The following is a 23,093-nucleotide window of genomic DNA, read 5'->3' on the forward strand; positions in this document are numbered from 1 at the left end:
CATATCTTCCCTATTGATTTGTTTTAAGGTTCATTTAACAACACAGTGCCAAGAATAAAAACTTGCTTGCTAGATAACACTTATCCATAATGCCCCCATCTCCATCTAAAGCTTTTTCGTAAACGGGCGTATTTTGTGACTATGGCACCCTTGTTCGACTTGAATTTACGTTAAAGTTTTTGTAATAGTTCAAATATTTTCAAAGTCCATTGACATATGGCTTTGAAACTTTGCACACTTGTTCACCATCATGACCCCAACCTGTAAACAGGAGGAGGTAACTGTATCAAGCATTTTTTTTATGCTCCCCGAAAAATTTCGGGGGAGCATATAGTCGGCGCCTTGTCCGTCTGTCCGTCCGTCCGTCCGTCTGTCCGTCCGTTGTCTTGTCCGGAGCATAACTTGAAAACCCTTGGAGATAATTTGTTGAAACTTCATACAGTGGTAGAGGGCATCGAGGGGGAGTGCAGTGTCAAAGAACCATAACTCTATTTTGCCCGGTTTTTGAATTATCTCCCCTAATAGAAAAATCTTGTCCGGGGCATAACTCTAAAACTATAAGAGATATCAACATGAAACTTTGTAGGTGAATAGATCTCAATGCGTACATGTGCAGTGCATAAGAACAATAACTCTTTTTGTCCTAATTTTGGAGTTATTGCCCTTTGTTAATTTTAATACTTTGAACTTTGTCCGGAACATAACTTGAAAACCCTTGGAGATAATTTGTTGAATTTTCATACAGTGGTAGAGGGCATGGAGGGGGAGTGCAGTGTCGAAGAACCATAACTCTATTTTGCCCGGTTTTTGAATTATCTCCCCTTATAGAAAAATCTTGTCCGGGGCATAACTCTAAAACTTTAAGAGATATCAACATGAAACTTTGTAGGTGAATAGATCTCAATGCGTAGATGTGCAGTGCATACGAACAATAACTCTTTTTGTCCTAATTTTGGAGTTATTGCCCTTTGTTTATTTTAATACTTTGAACTTTGTCCGGAACATAACTTGAAAACCCTTGGAGATAATTTGTTGAAACTTCATACAGTGGTAGAGGGCATGGAGGGGGAGTGCAGTGTCAAAGAACCATAACTCTATTTTGCCCGGTTTTTGAATTATCTCCCCTTATAGAAAAATCTTGTCCGGGGCATAACTCTAAAACTATAAGAGATATCAACATGAAACTTTGTAGGTGAATAGATCTCAATGGATAGATGTGCAGTGCAAAAGAACTATAACTCTGTTAAGCCTTATTTTTTAATAATCTCCCCTTTTAGAAAAATCTTGTCCAGGACATAGCTGTAAAACTATAAGAGATATCAACATGAAACTTTGTAGGTAGATAAATCTCAATGGGTAGATGTGCAGTGCACAAGAATCATAACTCTACCTTGCCTAATTCTGGAGTTATTGCCCTTTGTTTATTTTTACTTTTTGAATTGTCCAGGACATAACTCGGAAATCATAAGAGATATTATCAAGAAACTTTGTAGGTTGATAGATCACATTGATTAGAAGTGCAGTGCAAAGAACTGTAACAGCCTTGCCTAATTTTGGAATTATTGCACTTTGAACTTTTTCCACGGACATAACTCTGAAACTACAAGAGGTGTACTTTCCTGTGTCCAAAACCTATTCGGGGAGCATCACCCGGCTCAAACCGGGCTCTTGTTTAACTATCAAGCACTAAGAATAGTCCAGCGTTGCTGTCCTACCGACAGCTCTTGTTTAGCAACCTGTACTTTAAAGAAAAGAAGAAAAAAAAAGAGGTATTTCTATACACTTGTTAGCATTCCTGTTGCTGTCGGCCAAAAATACATTACATTTGACACTAACCTTTAAATAACATTAAAATTTTTTATAAACCTGTTGCTTGTTTTTAAAAAGAAAAATAATTTATAAGATCTATTCCTTAAGGTGAGCGATATAGGGCCATCATGGCCCTCTTGTTTAGTTTTAAAGGTATCTACCTCAAACTTCAAATTCTTATTCCTTATCATCAATTACATTTTATGTGAAAATGTTCATAACCCTTTAAGGTATTACCATCCTAATGCATTACCTCCGCTTTGAAGAGTATTCAAATAGGCTAGAACTACTGTTAACTACATTGAAAATGAGGGCTGTGGGTTCAATCCCCAGAAGGGTAAACTTTTTTTTTCTTTCTTTTTTTCTTTAAACATTATTTATGTATCTCTCATGTCCCATTTGGAAAGAAAAAAGTGTTTAATTTTGATTTTTTAATCTATACAGGTATTTATTGGCTAAATTATGTTAAATCTAGTTATAAATATGGTACTTGATATTTTCAAATTGTAATAAAATCAAAACTAAACAGTAAAAGGATTTCATATTTGACAAGATCAACAAATAATTATACTTCTTTAAAAATTTAGGGAAACTTTGAAAACAGTCACTCATTTGGGTAAATTTTAAGGAATTTAAGCTCACCTGGTCAAGGTGAGCTATAGTGATGGGGCTATGTCCGGTGTCCGTCATCGTGTGTCGTGCGTCGTTCGTCGTCAACAATTGGGTTGTTAACAGTCTAGCAGTCACAGTTTTGATTGGATCATTGTCAAACTTTGTCAGAATGTTTGTCTCAATGAAATACAGATCGAGTTCGAAGATGGGTCATCTCCGGTCAAAAACTTGTTAACACTCTAATGGTTGCAGTTTTCATCCAAACATTCTGGAAAATTGTCAGGAAGGTTGTTTTGATGATTTCTAGGTCAAGTTTTAAGATGGGTCATCTCAGGTCAAAAACTAGGTCACAGGAGCTAAAAATAGAAAAAGCTTGTTAACACTCTAATGGCTGCAGTTTTCATCTAAATATTCTGGAAATTTGTCAAGAATGTTGTTTTGATGATATCAAAGTCAAGTTTGAAGATGGGTCATCTCCGGTCAAAAACTAGGTCACAGGAGCTAAAAATAGAAAAGCTTGTTAACACATTAGGGGCTGCAGTTTTCATCCAAATATTCTGGAAATTTGTCAGGAAGGTTGTTTTGATGATTTCTAGGTCAAGTTCGAAGATGGATTATCTCCGGTCAAAAACTAGGTCTCAGGAGCTAAAAATAGAAAAAGCTTGTTAACACTCTAGTGGCTGCAGTATTGATTCAAATATTCTGGAAATTTGTCAGGAAGGTTGTTTTGATGATTTCTGGGTCAAGTTGGAAGATGGGTCATCTCAGGTCAAAAACTAGGTCACAGGAGCTAAAAATAGAAAAAGCTTGTTTACACTCTAGTGGCTGCAGTTTTGATTCAAATATTCTGGAAATTTGTCAAGAATGTTGTTTTGATGTTTTCTGGGTCAAGTGCTAAGATTGGTCATGTCCGGTCAAAAACTAGGTCACAGGATCTAAAAATAGAAAAATCTTTTTAACACTCTAGTGGCTGCAGTTTTGATCCAAATTTCCTGGAAATTGGTCAGGAAGGTTGTTTTAAATGATTTCCAGGTCAAGTTTGAATATGGGTGGTGTCTGGTCAAAAATTAGGTCACATTGCCCAAATATGGAACAATCTTTTTAACACACTCTAGAGGTCACATGCTTGACTCAGTTGTCATCAAACTTGGTCATGATGCTTGTTTAAGACATTGCTTGGATGCGGTTGTGTCAGGTAAGCGATCCAGGGCCATCATGACCTTCTTGTTTAAAGGTTCCTCATTTCCAAAAAAAGGGCCCTCATAACATCCTAGCTTGAGTTCAGAAAAGTGGCCATAACTTGATTTCCGTACGGTAAACTTTGTTTTAATTTTGCATACAGGTGTACTTTAAGGTATATTTCTGACCTATGATGTCAATTTTTTAGTTCCTTATAGTACCAATTAGGGTCGTAATACCTTAAGCAGTATTTACAGATTTATCTCTCTTTGAACTTAGGATTTTCTTTACTTTTTAGCTCACCTGTCACAAAGTGACAGGGTGAGCTTTTGTGATCCCTTTTCGTCTGACGTCCGTCCGGCGTCCGTCCGTCCGTTAACTTTTACTTTAAATGACATCTCCTCATAAACCACTAAGCCAATTTCATCCAAACTTCACAGGAATGTTCCTTTGGTGGTCACCTTTAAAAAATTGTTCAAAGAATTTTAATTCCATGCAGAACTCTGGTTGCCATGGCAACCGAAAGAAAAAACTTTAAATATCTTCTTTTAAAAACCGTAAGAGCTAGAGCTTTAGATATTTGGCATGAAACATCTTCTAGTGAGTGTCTACCAAGTTTGTTCAAATAAAAGCCCTGGGTCAAAATTGGCCCGCCCGCCCCGGGGGGTCATTGATTTTCCCTATATGCATATAGTAAAAAACTTAAAAAGATCTTCTTTTAAAGAACTCAAAGAGCTAGAGCTAAGATATTTGGCATGAAACATCTTCTTATGAGTGTCTACCAAGTTTGTTTAAAAAAAAAAATCCCCGGGGTCAAAATTGGCCCCGCCCCAGGGGGTCATTGATTTACCCTATATGCATATAGTAAAAACTTAAAATATCTTCTTTTAAAGAACTCAAAGAGCTAGAGCTAAGATATTTAGCATGAAACATGTTCTAATGGGTGTCTACCAAGTATGTTCAAATAAAAGCCCTGGGGTCAAAATTGGCCCTGCCATTGGGGGTCATTGATTTTCCTTATATGTGTATAGCAAAAACTTAAAAATCTTCTTTGAAAAAACCGTAAGAGCTAGAGCTAAGATATTTGGCATGAAACATATTTTAGTGAGTGTCTACCAAGTTTGTTCAAATAAAAGCCCTGGGATTGAAATTGGCCCCGCCCCAGGGGGTCATTGATTTTCCCTATATGCATATAGTAAAAACTTAAAAAAATCTTCTTTTAAAGAACCCAAAGAGCTAGAGCTAAGATATTTATCATGAAACATCTTCTAATGAGTGTCTACCAAGTTTGTTCAAATAAAAGTCCTGGGTCAAAATTGCCCCGCCCCAGGGGGTCATTGATTTTCCCTATATGTATATACATGTAGTAAAAACTTAAAAAATCTTCTTTTTAAAGAACTCAAAGAGCTAGAGCTAAGATATTTAGCATGAAACATGTTCTAATGGGTGTCTACCAAGTGTTCAAATAAAAGCCCTGGGTCTAAATTGGCCCCCACCCCGGGGGTCATTGATTTTCCTTATCTGTACTGTATGTGTATAGCAAAAACTTAAAAATCTTCTTTGAAAAACCCAAATAGCTAGAGTTAAGATATTAAGCATGAAACATCTTCTAGTAAGTGTCTACAAAGTTTGTTCAAATAAAAGCCCTGGGGTCAAAACTGGCCCCGCCCCAGAGGTGTCATTTATTAACTATATGTGTATAGTAAAACTTAAAAAATCTTTTTTTAAGAAACCCAATGAGCTAGAGCTTAGCTTGAAACATCTTCTTATGGGTGTCAACCAAGTTTGTTCAAATAAAAACCCTTGGGTTAAAATTGGCCCTGCTGGGGGGCAGGGTGGGGCGCTATATACAGGTGAGTGACTTCAGGGCCATCATGGCCCTCTTGTTAAGGTATCTACTTCAAACTTCAAATATATATTTCTTATCATTACACACATGTTGTGTGACAAGGTTCATAACTATTGCCTGACTATTTCTAGAATTATTCCCCTTGATCTTGGAATTTATATTAACAAATGTAATTTTTTTACTATAGCTTAATACATAATTTAACATAATTGATTTTTCTTTTAGTTTTGAGTTATTCACTGTCTCCTGTGACAGCCTTAGAGTTATTGACTTACTTATTAAAAATTTGCAATTTTCAAATTTTGTCGCATGTAACTCAAAAAGTATTTGACCTAGAGTCATGAAACTTTACAGGAATGGTGATCAGCATGTGTATTTGTGCACCTGGGTATTTTCGTCTGGATTTATTTAGTATTTTCAGAGTTATTGCCCTTGACTTAGTAAAATTTTGCAATTTTCAACTTGTGTTGCATGCAACTCAAAAAGGATTTGACCTAGAGTCATGAAACTTTACTGAAATGTGGATTAGCTTGTATAGTTGTGCACCTAGGTATTTTTGTGCGGACTTATTTAGTTCTTTTAGAGTTATTGCCCTTGACTTAGAAAAATTTTGCAATTTTCAACTTGTGTTGCATGTAACTCAAAAAGGATTTGACATAGAGTCATGAAACTTTACAGGAATGTTGATCAGCATGTGCAGTTGTGCAACTGGGTATTTTTGTCTAGATTTATTTAGTATTTTTAGAGTTATTGCCCTTGACTTAGAAATTTTTTGCAATTTTCAACTTGTGTCGCATGTAACTCAAAAAGGATTTGACATAGAGTCATTAAACCTTACGGGAAGTTTGCTCAGCATATCTAGTTGGGCACCTAGGGTTTCGCTTGTGGATTTATCCAGTATTTGTAGAGTCATTTCCCTTGACTTAGTAAAACCGTTTCATTATGTTGTTATTTGTTCCTTGAGTGCTTGAGTTAGAATCAACCAAATTTACAGGAATAATGATCAACATCACTGTGAAGCTATGCACCTGGGACTTTGCATGTGGTTTTTTATGCCACCGCAGCATCTGCAATGCGGTGGCATATAGCGATTCACCTTGTGTGTGTGTTTGTGTGTGTGGTCTATAGATTATATAGTGAACTTAAAAAATCTTCTTGTGAAAAACCACCAGTCCAATTTAACCAAACTTGGCAGGATTGATCCTTGGGTGAAGGACTTCCAAAGCTGTTCAAAGAATTTCATTCCATGCAAAATCTGGTTGCCATGGCAACCAAAAGGAATTATAAGAATAAATTTAAAAAATCTTCTTGTAAAGACCCAAAAGGCCTAGAGCTTAGATATTTTGCATAAGGCATTGTCTGGTAGACCTCTACCAAGATTGTTCAAATTATAGCACTGAGGTCAAAATCAGCCCCGCCCCGGGGGTCATTGATTTTCACTATATGTACATATAGTAAAAACTTAAAATACCTTCTTGTAAAGACCCAAAAGGCCTAGAGCTTAGATATTTTGCATAAGGCATTGTCTGGTAGACCCTTACCAAGATTGTTCAAATTATAGCCCTGGGGTCAAAATCGGCCCCGCCCCGGGGGTCAATGATTTTCACTCTATGTACATATAGTAAAAACTTAAAATACCTTCTTGAAAAGACATAAAAGGCCTAGAGCTTAGATATTTTGCTTAAGGCATTGTCTGGTAGACTTCTACCCAGATTGTTCAAAGTATAGCCCTGGGGTCAAAAGCGGATGAGCCCCGGGGGTCATTGGTTTTCCTTGTATGTATATAGTAAAAACTTATGGTAAAAACTTTAAATTTCTTCAATTGACAAATGCTAGAGGTTAGATATTTTGCATGAAACATTGTGTAGTGAACCTGTAGCAAGATTGTTCAAATTATAGCCCTGGGGTAAAAATTGCCCCCGCCCCGGGTGTCATTGATTTTCAATATAAAGATTAGTAAAAAAACAAAAAAATCTTATTGTCTGAAGGTACAAGGTTTAGAGCTTTAATATTTGTTAAATGATATTATCTATAGGTACACTACCAAAGGTGTTCAAATTTCCCTCTAGACTAGTGTCAAAATTAGCCGTGCCCTGGGGGCCATAGGTTATCCTTATATGTATATAGTAAAAACTTAAAAAATCATCTTCTCTAAATTTACAAAGGCTTGAATTAAGATATTTTGCATGAAACATTGTGCAGTGAACCTCTAGCATGATTGTACAAATTATAGCCCTGGGGTCAAAATTGGCCCCACCCCCAGGGGTTATTGATTTTCACTGTTAACATATAGTAAAAAATTAAAAAATCTTCTTTTCTGAAGGTACAAGGCTTAGAGATTTGATATTTGTTATATAATATCATCTATGGGTCCTCTACTAAAGTTGTTTTAATTATACCCCTAGTGTTAAAATTGCCTTGCCCCAGAGGCGATAGTTTTCCTTATATGTATAAAGTAAAAACTTGAAAATCTTCTTCTCTGAATTGACAAAGGTTAAATATATGGCATGAGACTTTGTGAAGTGAACCTCTACCAAGATTGTTCAAATTATAGCCCTGGGGTCAAATTGGTTCCACCCTGGGGGTAATTGATTTTCATTATGTACATATAGTAAAAAAAATAGAAAATATTTTTGTCTGAAGGTACAAGGCATAGAGCTTTGATGTTTGCTATGTAATATCATCTATAGGTCCTCTACCAAAGTTATTCAAATTTTTCGCCTGGTGTCAAAATTTGCCCTGTCTGGGGGCATTGATTCTCATTATGTACAGATAGTAAAAACAGAAAATAAAACAAATGTTTTCTGAATGGGAGAAAGCTACAGCTTAGATATTTGACTTGAAATGTTGTTTGGTGGACCTGTATCAAGATTGTTTTAAATTAAACCCTTGAGTCAAAATTTTGGCAGTGACCTACTTTCTTGTCCTTTGATGTACAGCAATGGAATTTTGACCATGTGCACAGTTTTAGTTGTAAAATTGAACTTTGATATCAAGTGACCTACATTTTGATGATGTGACCTACTTTCTTGTCCTTTGATGTACGGCTATGAAATTTGACCCATGTGAACAGATTAAGATGTAAAGTGAACTTTGATATCATTTGACCTAGATTTTGACAAAGTGTATTACTGTGTTGTCCTTTGATGTAGTCATGAAATTTAGGCTGTGTGAAATATGACCTTCACCACCAAATTCACTAGACTCAGGTGCATTGATATATTCCTACTCTGATCTTTTATTGGATAAACAACAGATTTAACCACTAATCTGATAATAAGAATTAGATAAGTCAGGGATCTATGCATTATGACAATCTTCAATTGTAAAGAAACATAAAAAATCTGTTCCTACACTACTATTTAGTGTTGTATTTATGCGGTGGCATAGCATTTTTATATGCCCGAAAGAATTGTCAGTTTGCTCTTATTAATTTTTAAAAAAAAAGTCTTTGACATTAATCTCAATGTCGTAAGTACACAAAACTATAAAAAATACGATTGCTAAAACAGATTCATTGTACTTTCTTTTGTTGTTTTTAAATGATCCAGTTTATATGAATTTTAATCAGTATTTGTGCGAATGCTATTCGCCACCGACTTTTACAAGATCCACATATACTCGTGTTATTTACCGAGAATAATTTATATGCATGTAAATTTACACAGTCGCTGTGACGTTGCGTGTAGTTACTGTCAAATATGTAAAGTGTAAACTTTCAAACTCGCCAGGTGTCGTATAAATTATGCGATGTTTACATCGGCGAATTACAGGGGCAGTGTGTCCAATGGAGGTGCATATCATGTCACATAAATGTGTTAATTGCAGTCAATTATCGGCAGTAACTGTACTGTATTAGAGTTATGCCCAGAGGCAAGGATTAAATTTATTGACAACCGCTGTTGTGACAAAGATATGTACATGTTGTAAGTAAAAATGTTCGGCTATTAAGATTACTTTGCATTAGGTTACTGAATTTTTTTTTTAACAAGAAAATGAAAATCCACGAATTTAAGAATCCATGAAAATGCCCGTTTTGATAAAACCACGAACTTTCATGCCCACGAATATAAGTGAATTCGCAGTATTTTGTAGAAGACCCCTATTGATTCTTGGGTCACAAGGTCAAAGGTCAAGGCCACTATTAACTTAAAAACTAAAAACAGTTTCCGGAGCATAACTTAAGTTCTATTTGGCCCACAATGTTCAAACTTCATAGGATGATTGTCCATATTGGGTAGAAGACCCCTTTTGATTTTGGGGTCACAAGGTCAAAGGTCAAGGTCAGTATTACCTTAGAACTGAAAACAGTTTCTTGGGCATAACTTAAGTTCCATTTGGACCACAATATTGAAACTTCAAAGGAGGATTGTTATTTGAAGGAGGTAATACTATATTTAATTCCAATGTCTTACAAATGCTTCATCTTTACTAAAAAAAAAAAAAAAATCAATTTCGGGCATATAATGCTCCGCCTAGCGGTGCTCTTGTTCTCAAATGCAATCTTGTTTTCAGTTTTGTTAGAGTTATTGCCCTTGACTTACAGTGGTATTAATTTGCAATTTTCAACTTGTTCATGCATAGCTCTAAAAGTATTTGACTTGTAGGCCTGAAAGTTTACAATAATGTTGGTCAGCATGTGTACTAATGCACCTTGGGCTTTTAGGATCGTTGAATGTCCGTCGTCCGTCCACACTTGTTTGTTAACACTCTAGGGGTCTCATTTTTGCCTCAATCATCATCAAACTTTGTCAGGATGCTTGTCTAGGTGATAGCTCGTATAGGTTCGAACATGGGTCTTCTCCGATAAAAAACTAGGTAACAGGAGCTAAAAATAGAAAAACCTTGTTAACACTCTAGCGGTCACATTTTTGCCTCAATCATCATTAAACTTTGTCAGGATGCTTGTCTAGGTAATAGCTTGGATAAGTTCGAACATGGGTCATCTCAGATTAAAAACTAGGTCATAGGAGCTAAAAATAGAAAAACCTTGTTAACACTAGCCGTCACATTTTTGACTCAATCATCATCAAACTTGGTGAGGATGCTTGTCTAGGTGATTGCTTGGATGAGTTTTAACATTGGTCATCCCGGATGAAAAAATAGGTCACCTGAGCTAAAAATAGAAAAACCTTGTTAACACTCTAGCGGTCACATTTTTGACTGAATCATCATCAAACTTGGTCAGGGTGCTAATATCTAGGTGATAGCTCGGATAAGTTCGTCTTCGAACATGGGTCATCTCAGATGAAAAACTAGGTCATAGGAGCTGAAAATAGAAAAACCTTGTTAACACTCTAGTGGTCACATTTTTGACTCAAGTGTCATCAAACTTCGTCAGGATGCTTGTCTAGGTAATTGCTCGGATGAGTTCGGACAAGGGACATCTCAGATGAAAAACTAGGTCAACTGGATTTAAAAATAGAAAAGTTTATTTTGATGATTTCTAGGTCAAGTTTGAATATGGGTCATCTGGGTAAAAACTAAGTCACACTGCTCAAATATGGATAATCCTTGTTAACACTCTAGTGGTCACATTTTTGACTGACCTGTCATGAAACTTGGTAATAATGCTTGTCTTGGTAATTGTTCGGATGAGTTCGATGGGTCAAGTGAGCGATCATGGCCCTCTTGTTTATTTTATGGAAATTTTAAATATCCTGGCACAAATAATCACCATCATGAGACTATGCGCTGAGGATATGCTTGGCATAACATCAAGGTTGTGGTTGGTAAAACGTCAAGAAGTACACATTATTGTTCACTGCGGAAGGGGATTTAGCTGTCCTTCAGACTTCTTTGTTAAAGATATTTTTTTACCAGTTTAAGATGTAGTGGCTCCTGAAAAAGAAGTAAGACTTAAGCAAAGTAGTGAACCTTGGTTAGACTATAGCATTAGAATTGATGAATATGAGATAAATATGAGAGATTCGCTTTTACATGAATTTAGAAAACATAATCAGAAATTTAATACAGAGACAGATAAAAAAGCTTAGAGTCTGGATACATCTCGCATCAGTTACACAAAAATAAATATAATCCAAGCAATTGTGGTCTCAATTAAAAAACCTTGTTTACAGTAAAAAAAAAAAAAACGTAAAAAAAACAACTCTTCATCAAATGTTGTACTTAACATAGATGATTAAAATTGATTTTCGGGCCTATGGGTCAAAGGTCAAGGTGTTTAGGTTGTGAATTTATATGTTTTGTCAGAGTTATTGCCCTTAACAGGGCCCTCAATCCAATTTGGGGGAAGTGGGTCGCTACCCTCAGCAGGGGGAATTTTCCTCTTTTCTTTTATGGTCAAATATCAAATAAAGTTACTTAGATATAAGCTGTTTTTTATTTTAATGCATCTTATTTTTAAAAAAACCCAAATAGGTAACACTAAACTGTTCAAAAGTTATTGATAAGATTTTAAGAAAAGTTTTTAACACCTTACATCGTCAGACCTTTATGCTGCTTAGCTTTCTTTATGATTCACTCCCCCCTCCCACCCTAAAATAAGCATTAAGAAACACATTCAGACAAATGTCTCCATTTCCACTAATATGAACAATACATGGACCTAAAGTAAATTATATTCATAAAATACATTTCTAGTATTATTATTAAACACACCTTTTAATAAGACAAAGCTTCCTTTTCTTGACTTTGTAAAACAATTGTAAAAATCAACATTGCGAAAATATGTGACAAATCAAAATATGTTTGTTTTCTGCTTACACATCCACAATTCTAGTTGTTGCTGATGTAAATTATATATAATTAAATTTATTGTTTATCATAAGATCGTTTTCCATCAGTTATTTCATCAAGTATCATGAAAACAAATTTACAAGTTTGTAATTTACGGCAAAATTTACCTTGGTTGATGTAACATTTTGAAGACAAAAAAAATGATTTCATGAATAAACAATTTGAAATCGAATTGTTGATGAGAATTGTGATTTTTTCTGCATATTTCTGTTGAAATTTTAGCATTTTTACAGGATGAATGGCCAATATGTGACGGTAGATTTTGGGAAAAAAAACAAACAGAAACGTGCAGACATGTACTGTATACAATATTCTGCTTACAAAATAGCCGTCAAATAGACTGATTTTAATTTTCAAAAACAACACGAGTTTTCTTTTTTTTTTTCTTTAACACTTAATATGTTTTGAGGGGGAATTTTTACCTCTGTTAGGGGGAAAAAAACATACTATTTTGGTGGGGGACTGCGGCCGATTATCGGCCACAGATTTGGTTGATCGAGGGCCCTGCTTAATGTAGTGAAAATCTGCAATTTTCAATTTTTGATGTGCATAGCTGAAAATATATTTAATTTAGAGTCATGAAACTTAATAGAAATGTTTATAAACATGAATTTACCACATTTTAGTAACTGTATTGAATTATGATTGTATTGTTTATGCTACAACACTTTAGTTCATATTTCAGGTGAGTCATATATCAACAGCTGGAATTCAACGAAATGATTTTTTAAGTATGTGGAATGAGATTGAGCAGGTGAGCATATTGGTTTGAGAAGGGAAGGTTGTTTACTAATTATATCCCAGGCAATCGAGGTTTAATATTATATACTGGATTCAGCTGGTGCCGTTGGACAGTCAGGTTGTTGCAGATTTCTTGTCCAGGACATAACTCTGAAAATACTAGAGATATCAACTTCAAATTTTGTGGGTAGATAGATCTCATTGAGTAGAAGTGCAGTGCAAAAGAACCGTAACTGTGCCTTACCTAATTTTTGGAGTAAATGCTCTTTGTTTTTATGCCACCCCAGCATCTGCAATGCGATGTCATATAGCGATTCACCTTTGTGTGTGTGTGTGTGTGTGTGTTTGTATGTATGTGTGTTCTATTGATTATATAGTGAACTTAAAAAATCCTCTGTGAAAAACCACTTGTCCAATTTCAACCAAACTTGGCAGGATTGATATTTGGGTGAAGGGCTTCCAAAGTTGTTCAAAGAATTTCATTCCATGCAGAAATCTGGTTGCCATGGCAACCAAAAGGAATTATAAGAATAAATTTAAAAATCTTCTGGTAAAGACCCAAAAGGCCTAGAGCTAAGATATTTTGCATAAGGCATTGTCTGGTAGACCTCTACCTTGATTGTTCAAATTATAGCCCTGGGGTCAAAATTGGCCCCGCCCTGGGGGTCATTGATTGTCACTATATACTGTACATATAGTAAAAACTTAAAATACCTTCTTGTCTGAAGATACAAGGCTTAGGGGTTTAATATTTGTTATGTGTTAATATCTATAGGTACTTTACCACGATTGTTCAAATTTTGCCTCTTGTGTCAAAATCAGCCCCGCCCCGGGGGTCATAGGTTTTCCTTATATATTAGGGATGGCAACGAATACCAAAATCAATACTCGAGTACTCGGTCATTTTTCCGATCGAGTACTCAGTTACTCGGATGATTTCCAATGATATTTAAAGTTTTATCACACAATATCAGCACCTTCTGCATGCTACTTTCGTTTTCAATTTTAATTCATAGAATTCGTAACTATAAATAGGACTGCAAGAAATACATGATATACATTGTACCTACAAATTTTCTCCGTAGAATACAGGATGAACTTGAAGCGCAAATACGCTTCAACGGATAGAAAAGTCCTTTTTATGTTAGTGACAAATACGGTACCATATATGGAAGTGCCGGACTATTTTTGACGTTGGTTCCGATCTTAGCTGTGTATAAACGTAGCATTTGGAAACGGACACCAAAATTATAAAAAGGCGTGGCGGGCTTTGCAAAAACTACGTATTCACCCGTCGGTCATAGATTTATTTCTTGACAGCTACATTTAATTTTCTGAAATTTCTTATAGAAGTGTAGTATAATGAAAATCATTTATAATTCAAACGAAAAGGTATATAATAAAAGGAAAATTATGTTGTAGTAGCTTTCTGAGCCTATGCATTTTTCTACTCGCAATGTAGGAAAATTGAGATATCAATTTTTCAACCGCTGCTCGTAGCAAAATACAAAGTTTCAACATAATATTCCGTATATATATTTACGTTTTTATAATTAACAAGTTTCGGCTACAAACTGTCTAATATTTAAAGGTTATTAAATATCATAAGAGGCCGTATGTAAACGACACAGGACTATGTTCAATCCAATACGCATGTCAAATTGCTAATCGCCTCGTTTAATTTAAGATATCATTTTCACACCTCTGCAAGGATGTTTTTATTGCATTTAACAAGTATTTTTACAGATACGTGTACATTTCCTAATTTCTGAACTAATCTTTCTAAATCGCAAAAACAGTAGAAAATAAATATTTTTTCCGAGTAATCGAATATCAATTTTGTTAACCGATATTCGGACGTTCGATCGAGTACTCGATTAACCGGTTACTCGTTGCCATCCCTATTATATATATATATATAGAAAAAACTTGAAAAATCCTCTTCTCTGACTTGACAAAGGCTTAGAGCTTTTATGTTTGCTATATAATATCATCTATAGGTCTACAAAAGTTGTTCAAATTTTTCCCCTGGTGTCAAAATTTGCCCTGCCAGGGGGCATTGATTCTCATTATGTACAAAAATGAAACTAAAACAAATGTTTTTTGAATGGAGAAATAATGGAGAAAGCTACAGCTTAGATATTTGACATTTAATGTTGTTTGGTGGACCTGTATCAAGATTGTTTTGCATTAAACCCTTGGGTCAAAATTTTTCCTTGCCCAAGGGGACAGTGACCTACTTTCTTGTCCTTTGATGTACAGCAAAGAAATTTTGACCATGTGCACAGTTTTAGTTGTAAAATTGAACTTTGATATCAAGTGGCCTAGATTTTGATGATGTGACCTGCTTTCTTGTCCTTTGATGTACAGCTATGAAATTTGAACCATGTGCACAGATTAAGATGTAAAGTGAACTTTGATATCAGCTGACCTAGATTTTGACAATGTATGCACTTTGACAATCTTCAGATGTATAGAAACAAAAAAAAATCTGTTCCTACACTACTATTTAGTGTTGTATAAATGCAGTGGCATAGCATTTTTCACAAATGCAATCTTGTTTTTTAGCTCGACTTTTTTTTTTTTTGAAAAAAAAAGTAGAGGTATTGTTATAGTCTGGTCGGCGTTGCCGTTGCCATTGCCGTTGCCGTCCGCAAACTTATACCTGGATCATAACTTTTTTATTTCTTGGTGTATTGTCTTCATACTTGGCCACAACAACCCTTGGGACAAGACCTTTCAGTAGACCACACTAACCTTGACCTTCATCCATAAATGACCTTGACCTTCAAGGTTAAAAGTCCAATTTTTGCTTGTTCATGCTGTTATTGGCTGTTACTTTGTTATTAGTCCCCTACCGGTTTACCGGAGGGGACTTTAGGTTTACCCTCCGTCCGTCTGTCCGTCCGTCTGTCTGTCCGTCTGTCTGTCAGTCCGTCAGTCCGTCCACAAAACTGGATCCCGCGATAACTTGAAAAGTACTGAAAATATTTTTATGAAACTTGATATATGGATAGATGGCAGTATGGAGATTATGCACGTCTTTTTCTTTTCTTCCTATGTTGAAAATTCTGGTTGCTATGGCAACAAATAGGCTGAAAATATGGCAAATTTTACACATAAACTGGATCCAGTGATAACGCAAAAAGTACTGGAAATATTTTTATGAAACTTAAAATATGGGTAGATGGTAGTCTGGAGATTATGCACGTCTTTTTCTTTTCTTCCTATATTGAAAATTCTGGTTGCTATGGCAACAAATAGACTGAAAATATGGCAATTTTTACACATAAACTGGATCCAGTGTTAACGCAAAAAGTAATAGAATTATTTTTATGAAACTTGTAATATGTGTAGATGGCAGTATGGCGATTATGCACATCTTTTTCTTTGTAAATTCTGGTTGCTATGGCAACACATAGACTGAAAATTTGGCAAATTTTACACATAAACTGAATCCAGTGATAACTTAAAAAGTACTGGACATATTTTTATGAAACTTGACATATGGGTAGATGGCAGTCTTGTGATTATGCATGTCTTATCTGTTCTTCTTATTTTGAAAAAATATCAAACTTGGCAACAAATAGGCTTAAAACATGGCAAATATAACAATATTTGTGATGAGTCAAAAAGAGCTGAAAATTTTTATGAAATTGCATCTTTAATTCCAGAGTTATCTCCTCTTTAAGAATTTTGCTTTTTAAATTGTTATATTTTGGTAACGGATGTTTCAAATATTAAATTTAGAGTGTCTTTCAGTCCGTCTGTCTTTTTAACAAAACTGTTTCCTGTGATCACTTTTAAAGAAATTTTCCAACAAATTTACTATAAAAACATTAGTGAATGGCCAATGGCCCTTCAGAATGTTGATGGGGTTCCATCCGGTAGGGGACTTATGGATTGCTTGCAATACTATGATAATTGCTTGTTTTTGAATGGATTGTCTTCAAACTTGAACATAATTATCTTCAAGGATATCCCTTAAAAATAACCAGCCAGACCTTGACCTTCACACATAAATGACCTTGACTTTGAAGGTCAAATTATTGAAATTTTCATTTTTTTGGCTATTATTGGCTGTAACTTTGTTATTTTTGAATGGATTGTCTTCAAACTTGAACATAATAATCTTCAGGGATATCCCTTAAAAATAACTAGACAGACCTTGACCTTCACTCATAAATGACCTTGACTTTGAAGGTCAAATTATTGAAATATTCATTTTTTTGGCTATTATTGGCTGTAACTTTGTTATTTTTGAATGGATTGTCTTGAAACTTGAACATAATAATCTTCAAAGATAACTGTTAAAAATATACCGAAAGACCTTGACCTTCACTCATTAATGACATTGTCTTTGAAGGTCAAATTATTGAAATTTTCATTGTTTTGGCGGTAACTGACTGTAACTTTGCTATTATTGAAGGGATCAACTTTATATTATAACAGAACATTCTTAAGGACCAGACCTTGTTGTTTATCAAACCCAAATTTGCTTGGGCTCTTTAATGACCTTGACCATGAAGGTTAAATTACTGAATTTTCTCAGATTTGTGCATTAAATGACCATAATTATATATTTATTGGTGTGTGTGTGCGTATATATATATATATATATATATCATCATCATCATCATCATCATCATCAACAACAACAACAACTGTGTTTCTGTTTATAGAATTGTGTAATGTTTCTATTTATAGAATTGCATAATGTTTCTATTTATGGAAATTGCGTAATGTTTCTATTTATGGAAATTGCATAATGTTTCTATTTATGGAAGTTGCATAATGTTTCTATTTTTAGAAATTGCGTAATGTTTCTATTTTAAGAAATTGCGTAATGTTTCTATTTTAAGAAATTGCGTAATGTTTCTATTTATAGAAATTGCGTAATGTTTCTATTTTTTGTAATTGCGTAATTTTTCTATTTTTAGTAATTGCGTAGTGTTTCTATTTTTAGAAATTGCGTAATGTTTCTATTTTTAGAAATTGCGTAATGTTTCTATTTTTAGAAATTGCGTAATGTTTCTATTTTTAGAAATTGCGTAATGTTTCTATTTTAAGAAATTGTTCTATTTTTAGAAATTGCGTAATGTTTCTATTTTAAGAAATTGCGTAATGTTTTTATTTTAAGAAATTGTGTAATGTTTCTATTTATAGAAATTGCGTAATGTTTCTATTTTTAGTAATTGCGTAATGTTTCTATTTTTAGTAATTGCGTAGTGTTTCTATTTTTAGAAATTGCATAATGTTTCTATTTTTAGAAATTGATGTTTCTATTTTTAGAAATTGAGTAATGTTTCTATTTCTATTTTTAGAAATTGCGTAATGTTTCTATTTTTAGAAATTGCGTAATGTTTCTATTTTAAGAAATTGTTCTATTTTTAGAAATTGCGTAATGTTTCTATTTTTAGTAATTGCGTAATGTTTCTATTTTTAGTAATTGCGTAGTGTTTCTATTTTTAGTAATTGCGTAATGTTTCTATTTTTAGAAATTGTGTAATGTTGCTATTTTTAGAAATTGCGTTTTTCTATTTATAGAATTGCATGTTTCTATTCATATATATATACAAAATAGATAAACAAAACTAATGTGACAAGACAGACCAACTAAATTTATAAAAAGGAAACGTTAAGATATGTTCAAACCTTTCTGTGTTTGCGTTTAGAAAAAGTAAAAAGTCGAGCGTTGCCCCCGCCCGGCGGTGGCTCTTGTTTTTATGCCATATAGTAATTGAACAGTCCGTCCGTCCTTACGTCTGTCTGTCCGTACGAGGTTAACCTAGAACAGCAAGTTGGATTTTTCTTAAGTTCTACCTGTACCAATGGCTTCTACGTTTACACACTTACTAATCAATACAAAGTACATGATCTGGGCAAGTTACATAACTCTGGCTTTCATTTTTACCAAGTTATTGCCTTTTTCAGCACTTAGAAAATGAATAATGGTTAACCTAAAATGGCAAGTTGGAAATATCTTAAGTTTTATCTATACTAATGGCTTTATAATTTCCACACTTACTTATCAATACAAAGTACATGATATTGCCAAGTTATATAACTGTGTCATCCATATTTCCCAGTTATTTCCCTTTTTTCACTTTGAAAATAGGGCCTTGTCTGGTTAACCTATTTCGGCAAGTAGGATTTATCTTAAATTTCTCCTAATTGCTTAATTTCTTTAATGATATCTTTCATATTTAGTAGGTGCCTGTGATTTTTTTCACTTTCTTGGGAAGAGGCCTTAGCCTCTTGATTTTGGGAAAAATTATCGCTAAAATTGCTGATTTGGGAAGTTAAAAAACTGGTTTAAGTTAAGATTTTTGGGAAAACTGCATGATTTTAAAGAAAATTTCAATTGGGAAGAGGCCTTTTTTCAGAGTCTGTTAATAAGTAGAAAAATCTCTGGGTGGATACCTTTGATGGTCCTCTAATTATGCTCCCCGAAAAATTTCGGGGGAGCATATAGTCGCCGCCTTGTCCGTCCGTCAGTCCTTCCGTCCGTCCGTCCCCTTTTCTTGTCCGGGACATAACTTTGAAACAACAAGAGGTATCAACATGAAACTTTGTAGGTAGATAGATCTCATTGAGTAGGTGTGCAGTGCACAAGAACCGTAACTCTGCCTTGCCTAATTTTTGAATTATTCCCCTTTGTTTATTTTTACACTTTGAACTTTGTCCGGGACATAACTCTAAAAGTATAAGAGGTATCAACATGAAACTTTGTAGGTAGATAGATCTCATTGAGTAGGTGTGCAGTGCACAAGAACTGTAACTCTGCCTTGCCTAATTTTTGAATTATCCCCCTTTGTTTATTTTACACTTTGAACTTTGTCCAGGACATAACTCTAAAAGTATAAGAGGTATCAACATGAAACTTTGTAGGTAGATAGATCTCATTGAGTAGGTGTGCAGTGCACAAGAACCGTAACTCTGCCTTGCCTAATTTTTGAATTATCCCCCTTTGTTTATTTTACACTTTGAAATTTGTCCGGGACATAACTCTAAAACTATAAGAGGTATCAACATGAAACTTTGTAGGTAGATAGATCTCATTGAGTAGGTGTGCAGTGCACAAGAACCGTAACTCTGCCTTGCCTAATTTTTGAATTATCCCCCTTTGTTTATTTTACACTTTGAACTTTGTCCAGGACATAACTCTAAAACTATAATAGGTATCAACATGAAACTTTGTAGGTAGATAGATCTCATTGAGTAGGTGTGCAGTGAACAAGAACCTTAACTCTGCCTTGCCTAATTTTTGAATTATCCCCCTTTGTTTATTTTTACACTTTGAACTTTGTCCGGGACATAACTCTAAATGTATAAGAGATATCAACATGAAACTTTGTAGGTAGATAGATCTCATTGAGTAAGTTTGCAGTGCACAAGAACTGTAACACTGTCTTGCCTACTTTTGGAGTTATTGCCCTTTATTCATTTTGACACTTTGAACTTTGTCCGGGATATTACTCTAAAATTATAAGAGATATCAACATGAAACTTTGTAGATAGATAGGTCTCATTGGGTGGAAGTGCAGTGCTTAAGAATCATTACTCTACCTTGCCTTATTTTGAAGTAATTGCCCTTTGTTTATTTTTACTTTTTGACTTTTGTCTGGGACATAACTTTAAAACTATTAGAGATATCAACATGAAACTTTGTAGGTAGCTAGATATAATTGGATAGAACTGCAATGCTTAAAGAACCTAAACAAAGCCTGAACTAATTTTGGAGTTATTGCCCTTTGTTCATTTCTACACTTTGAATTTTACCCGGGACATAACTATGATATCATCAGGAAACTTAATAGATAGATAGATCTCATTGAATAGAAGTGCAGTGCAAAAAAAACATAACTCCGCTTTGCCTAATTTTGGAGTTTTTGCCCTTTGTACATTTTTTTAGCTCGACTATTCAAAGAATATGAGAGCTCGCCTTGGTGTCGGCGTCCGCGTCGGCGTCTGCGTTGGTTAAAGTTTTTTGTAAAGTCAAATATCTTAATTATTACTTAAGATATGCAATTGAAACTTACAATACTTATTTATAGTAACAAGGTACATCAGATTGACAAGTTGGATAACTCTGTCTACAATATTGACAGAATTATGCCCCTTTTTAACTTAGAAATTTTGGTTAAAGTTTTTTGTAAAGTCAAATATCTCAATTATTGCTTGAGATATTCAATTGAAACTTTCAATACTTATTTATAATAACAAGGTACATCAGATTGACAAGTTGGATAACTCTGCCTACAATATTGACAGAATTATGCCCCTTTTTAACTTAGAAATTTTGGTTAAAGTTTTTTGTAAAGTCAAATATCTCAATTATTGCTTGAGATATTCAATTGAAACTTTCAATACTTATTTATAGTAATAAGGTTCATCAGATTGACAAGTTGGATAACTCTGTCTACAATATTGACAGAATTATGCCCCTTTGGAACTTAAAAATTTTGGTTAAAGTTTTTTTGTAAAGTCAAATATGTCAATTATTGCTTGAGATATTCAACTGAAATTTAAAATACTATTTTATAGTAACAATGTTCATCAGTTTGCAAAATTGCATAACTCTGCTTGCAATATTTGCAGAATTATTTGCCCCTTTGAAACTTAGAAATTTTGGTTAGAGGTTAAAGGTCTTCAAAGATATTTACTTGAAACTTTACACATGCACTTTGGGTCATAATTGGAGGGTCATAATTGTATGTCACTGACCAAGTTCCATAACTCTATCTTGCATTAAGGCTGATTCATATCCCCTTTTCTACTTAGTCTCTTGGTTAATGTTTACATGCAAGTTTTACATATCTCAATAACAGTTAAAGATATTTATTTAAAACTTCACATATGCATTTAGGGTCATAATTGTAGGTCACTGACAAAGATCCATAATTCTATCTTGCATTTAGGCTGATTTTTTCCCCCTTTTTCAACTTAGAAATTCATGGTAAAGTTTTGCTTGTAAGCTGTTATCTCAATAACTACTGAAGGGTTTGTGCCTTTTTTTTTTTGACAATTTTATGCATTCATAATAATAAAGCAGTGATTTACTTCATAAAACATCTTAATAACAAGCCTTTGTACCTTTTCTGTCAAATTTATGTATTCATAGGTAATTAGTATCATTATACTCAATAAAACACCCTTGTGACATTACCTTCTGAATAGTCAAGCCAATACTGTATAATTAGACTCTCTCTTAGGCCTATTACATGAATTTATAAAAAAAAAGATTAGCCCTTTTCTGAACTTAAAAAATTGAACATTATCAAGGCTCTTTTACTATCAAGCACTTAGAATAGTCGAGCGTGCTGTCCTACAGACAGCTCTTGTTATACTTTCCTGTGTCCAGAACCTTCTCGGGGAGCATCACCCGGTTCAACCGGTTCTTGTTTTTTGTTGAGTAAGCGGTCTCTTGGGTCAAGGTCAAGGTCACTGGTTTAAAAAATAAATATAAACATTTTTGCTCATACAGCCTTTATTTTTTAGTTGATGTCTTAGTTTAATACAAACATGCCAAGGGAGGTCCTCCTTCCTTGGATGTAGTAAGGGGTCATTTGGGTCAAGGTCAATGTTACCAATGTCAAGGTCACCAATGTTAAAAATAGATTTTTACATTTTTACAGGTGTATTGACCTTATTCTATAGACAGATGTTATTATACCCCCAAAAACAAAGTTTGGAGGGGGGGTATATAGGAGTCACCCGGTGGTCGGTTGGTCGGTCTGTCGGTCCAGACATCCGTTGCATTTTCCTTGTCCGGAGCATAACTTGAATACTATTGTTTGGAATTCAATATAACTACATGCAATGGTCAAGCACATTGAGAGGAAGTGCAGTGCACAAGAACCATAACTCTATATTGACTAATTATAGAGTTATTGCCCTTTGTTACTGTTCCTTGTCCGGGGCATAACTTAAAAATAAATGTTTAGAATTCAAAACAACTTCATACAATTGTCAAACACAATAATGGGAAGTGCAGTACACAAGAACCATAACTCTATCTAAAGTGATTACAGAGTTATTGCTCTTTGTTACTTTTCCATTGCTTTCTTTTGTTCAGACCATAACTTGAAGACTAATTGTTGGAATTCAATATAACTACATAAAATGGCCAAGCACATTGTGA

At 34.4% G+C, this 23,093-nt stretch overlaps 1 protein-coding gene across 1 annotated transcript in view; it reads left to right on the forward strand.

The window, feature by feature from the left end:
* LOC132724410 (uncharacterized) overlaps positions 1-23,093 on the forward strand; it is a 53,577-nt gene that overhangs the window by 24,807 nt on the left and 5,677 nt on the right. The window contains exon 3 of the mRNA XM_060709272.1: positions 12,894-12,962. Coding sequence (XP_060565255.1) covers positions 12,894-12,962 — 69 coding nt within the window. The remainder of the gene's footprint in view (positions 1-12,893; positions 12,963-23,093) is intronic.

The sequence above is a fragment of the Ruditapes philippinarum genome, unplaced genomic scaffold (genome assembly GCF_026571515.1).
Source record: "Ruditapes philippinarum isolate M1 unplaced genomic scaffold, ASM2657151v2 ctg1049_1_1_1_1, whole genome shotgun sequence".
Classification (NCBI taxonomy): domain Eukaryota; kingdom Metazoa; phylum Mollusca; class Bivalvia; order Venerida; family Veneridae; genus Ruditapes; species Ruditapes philippinarum.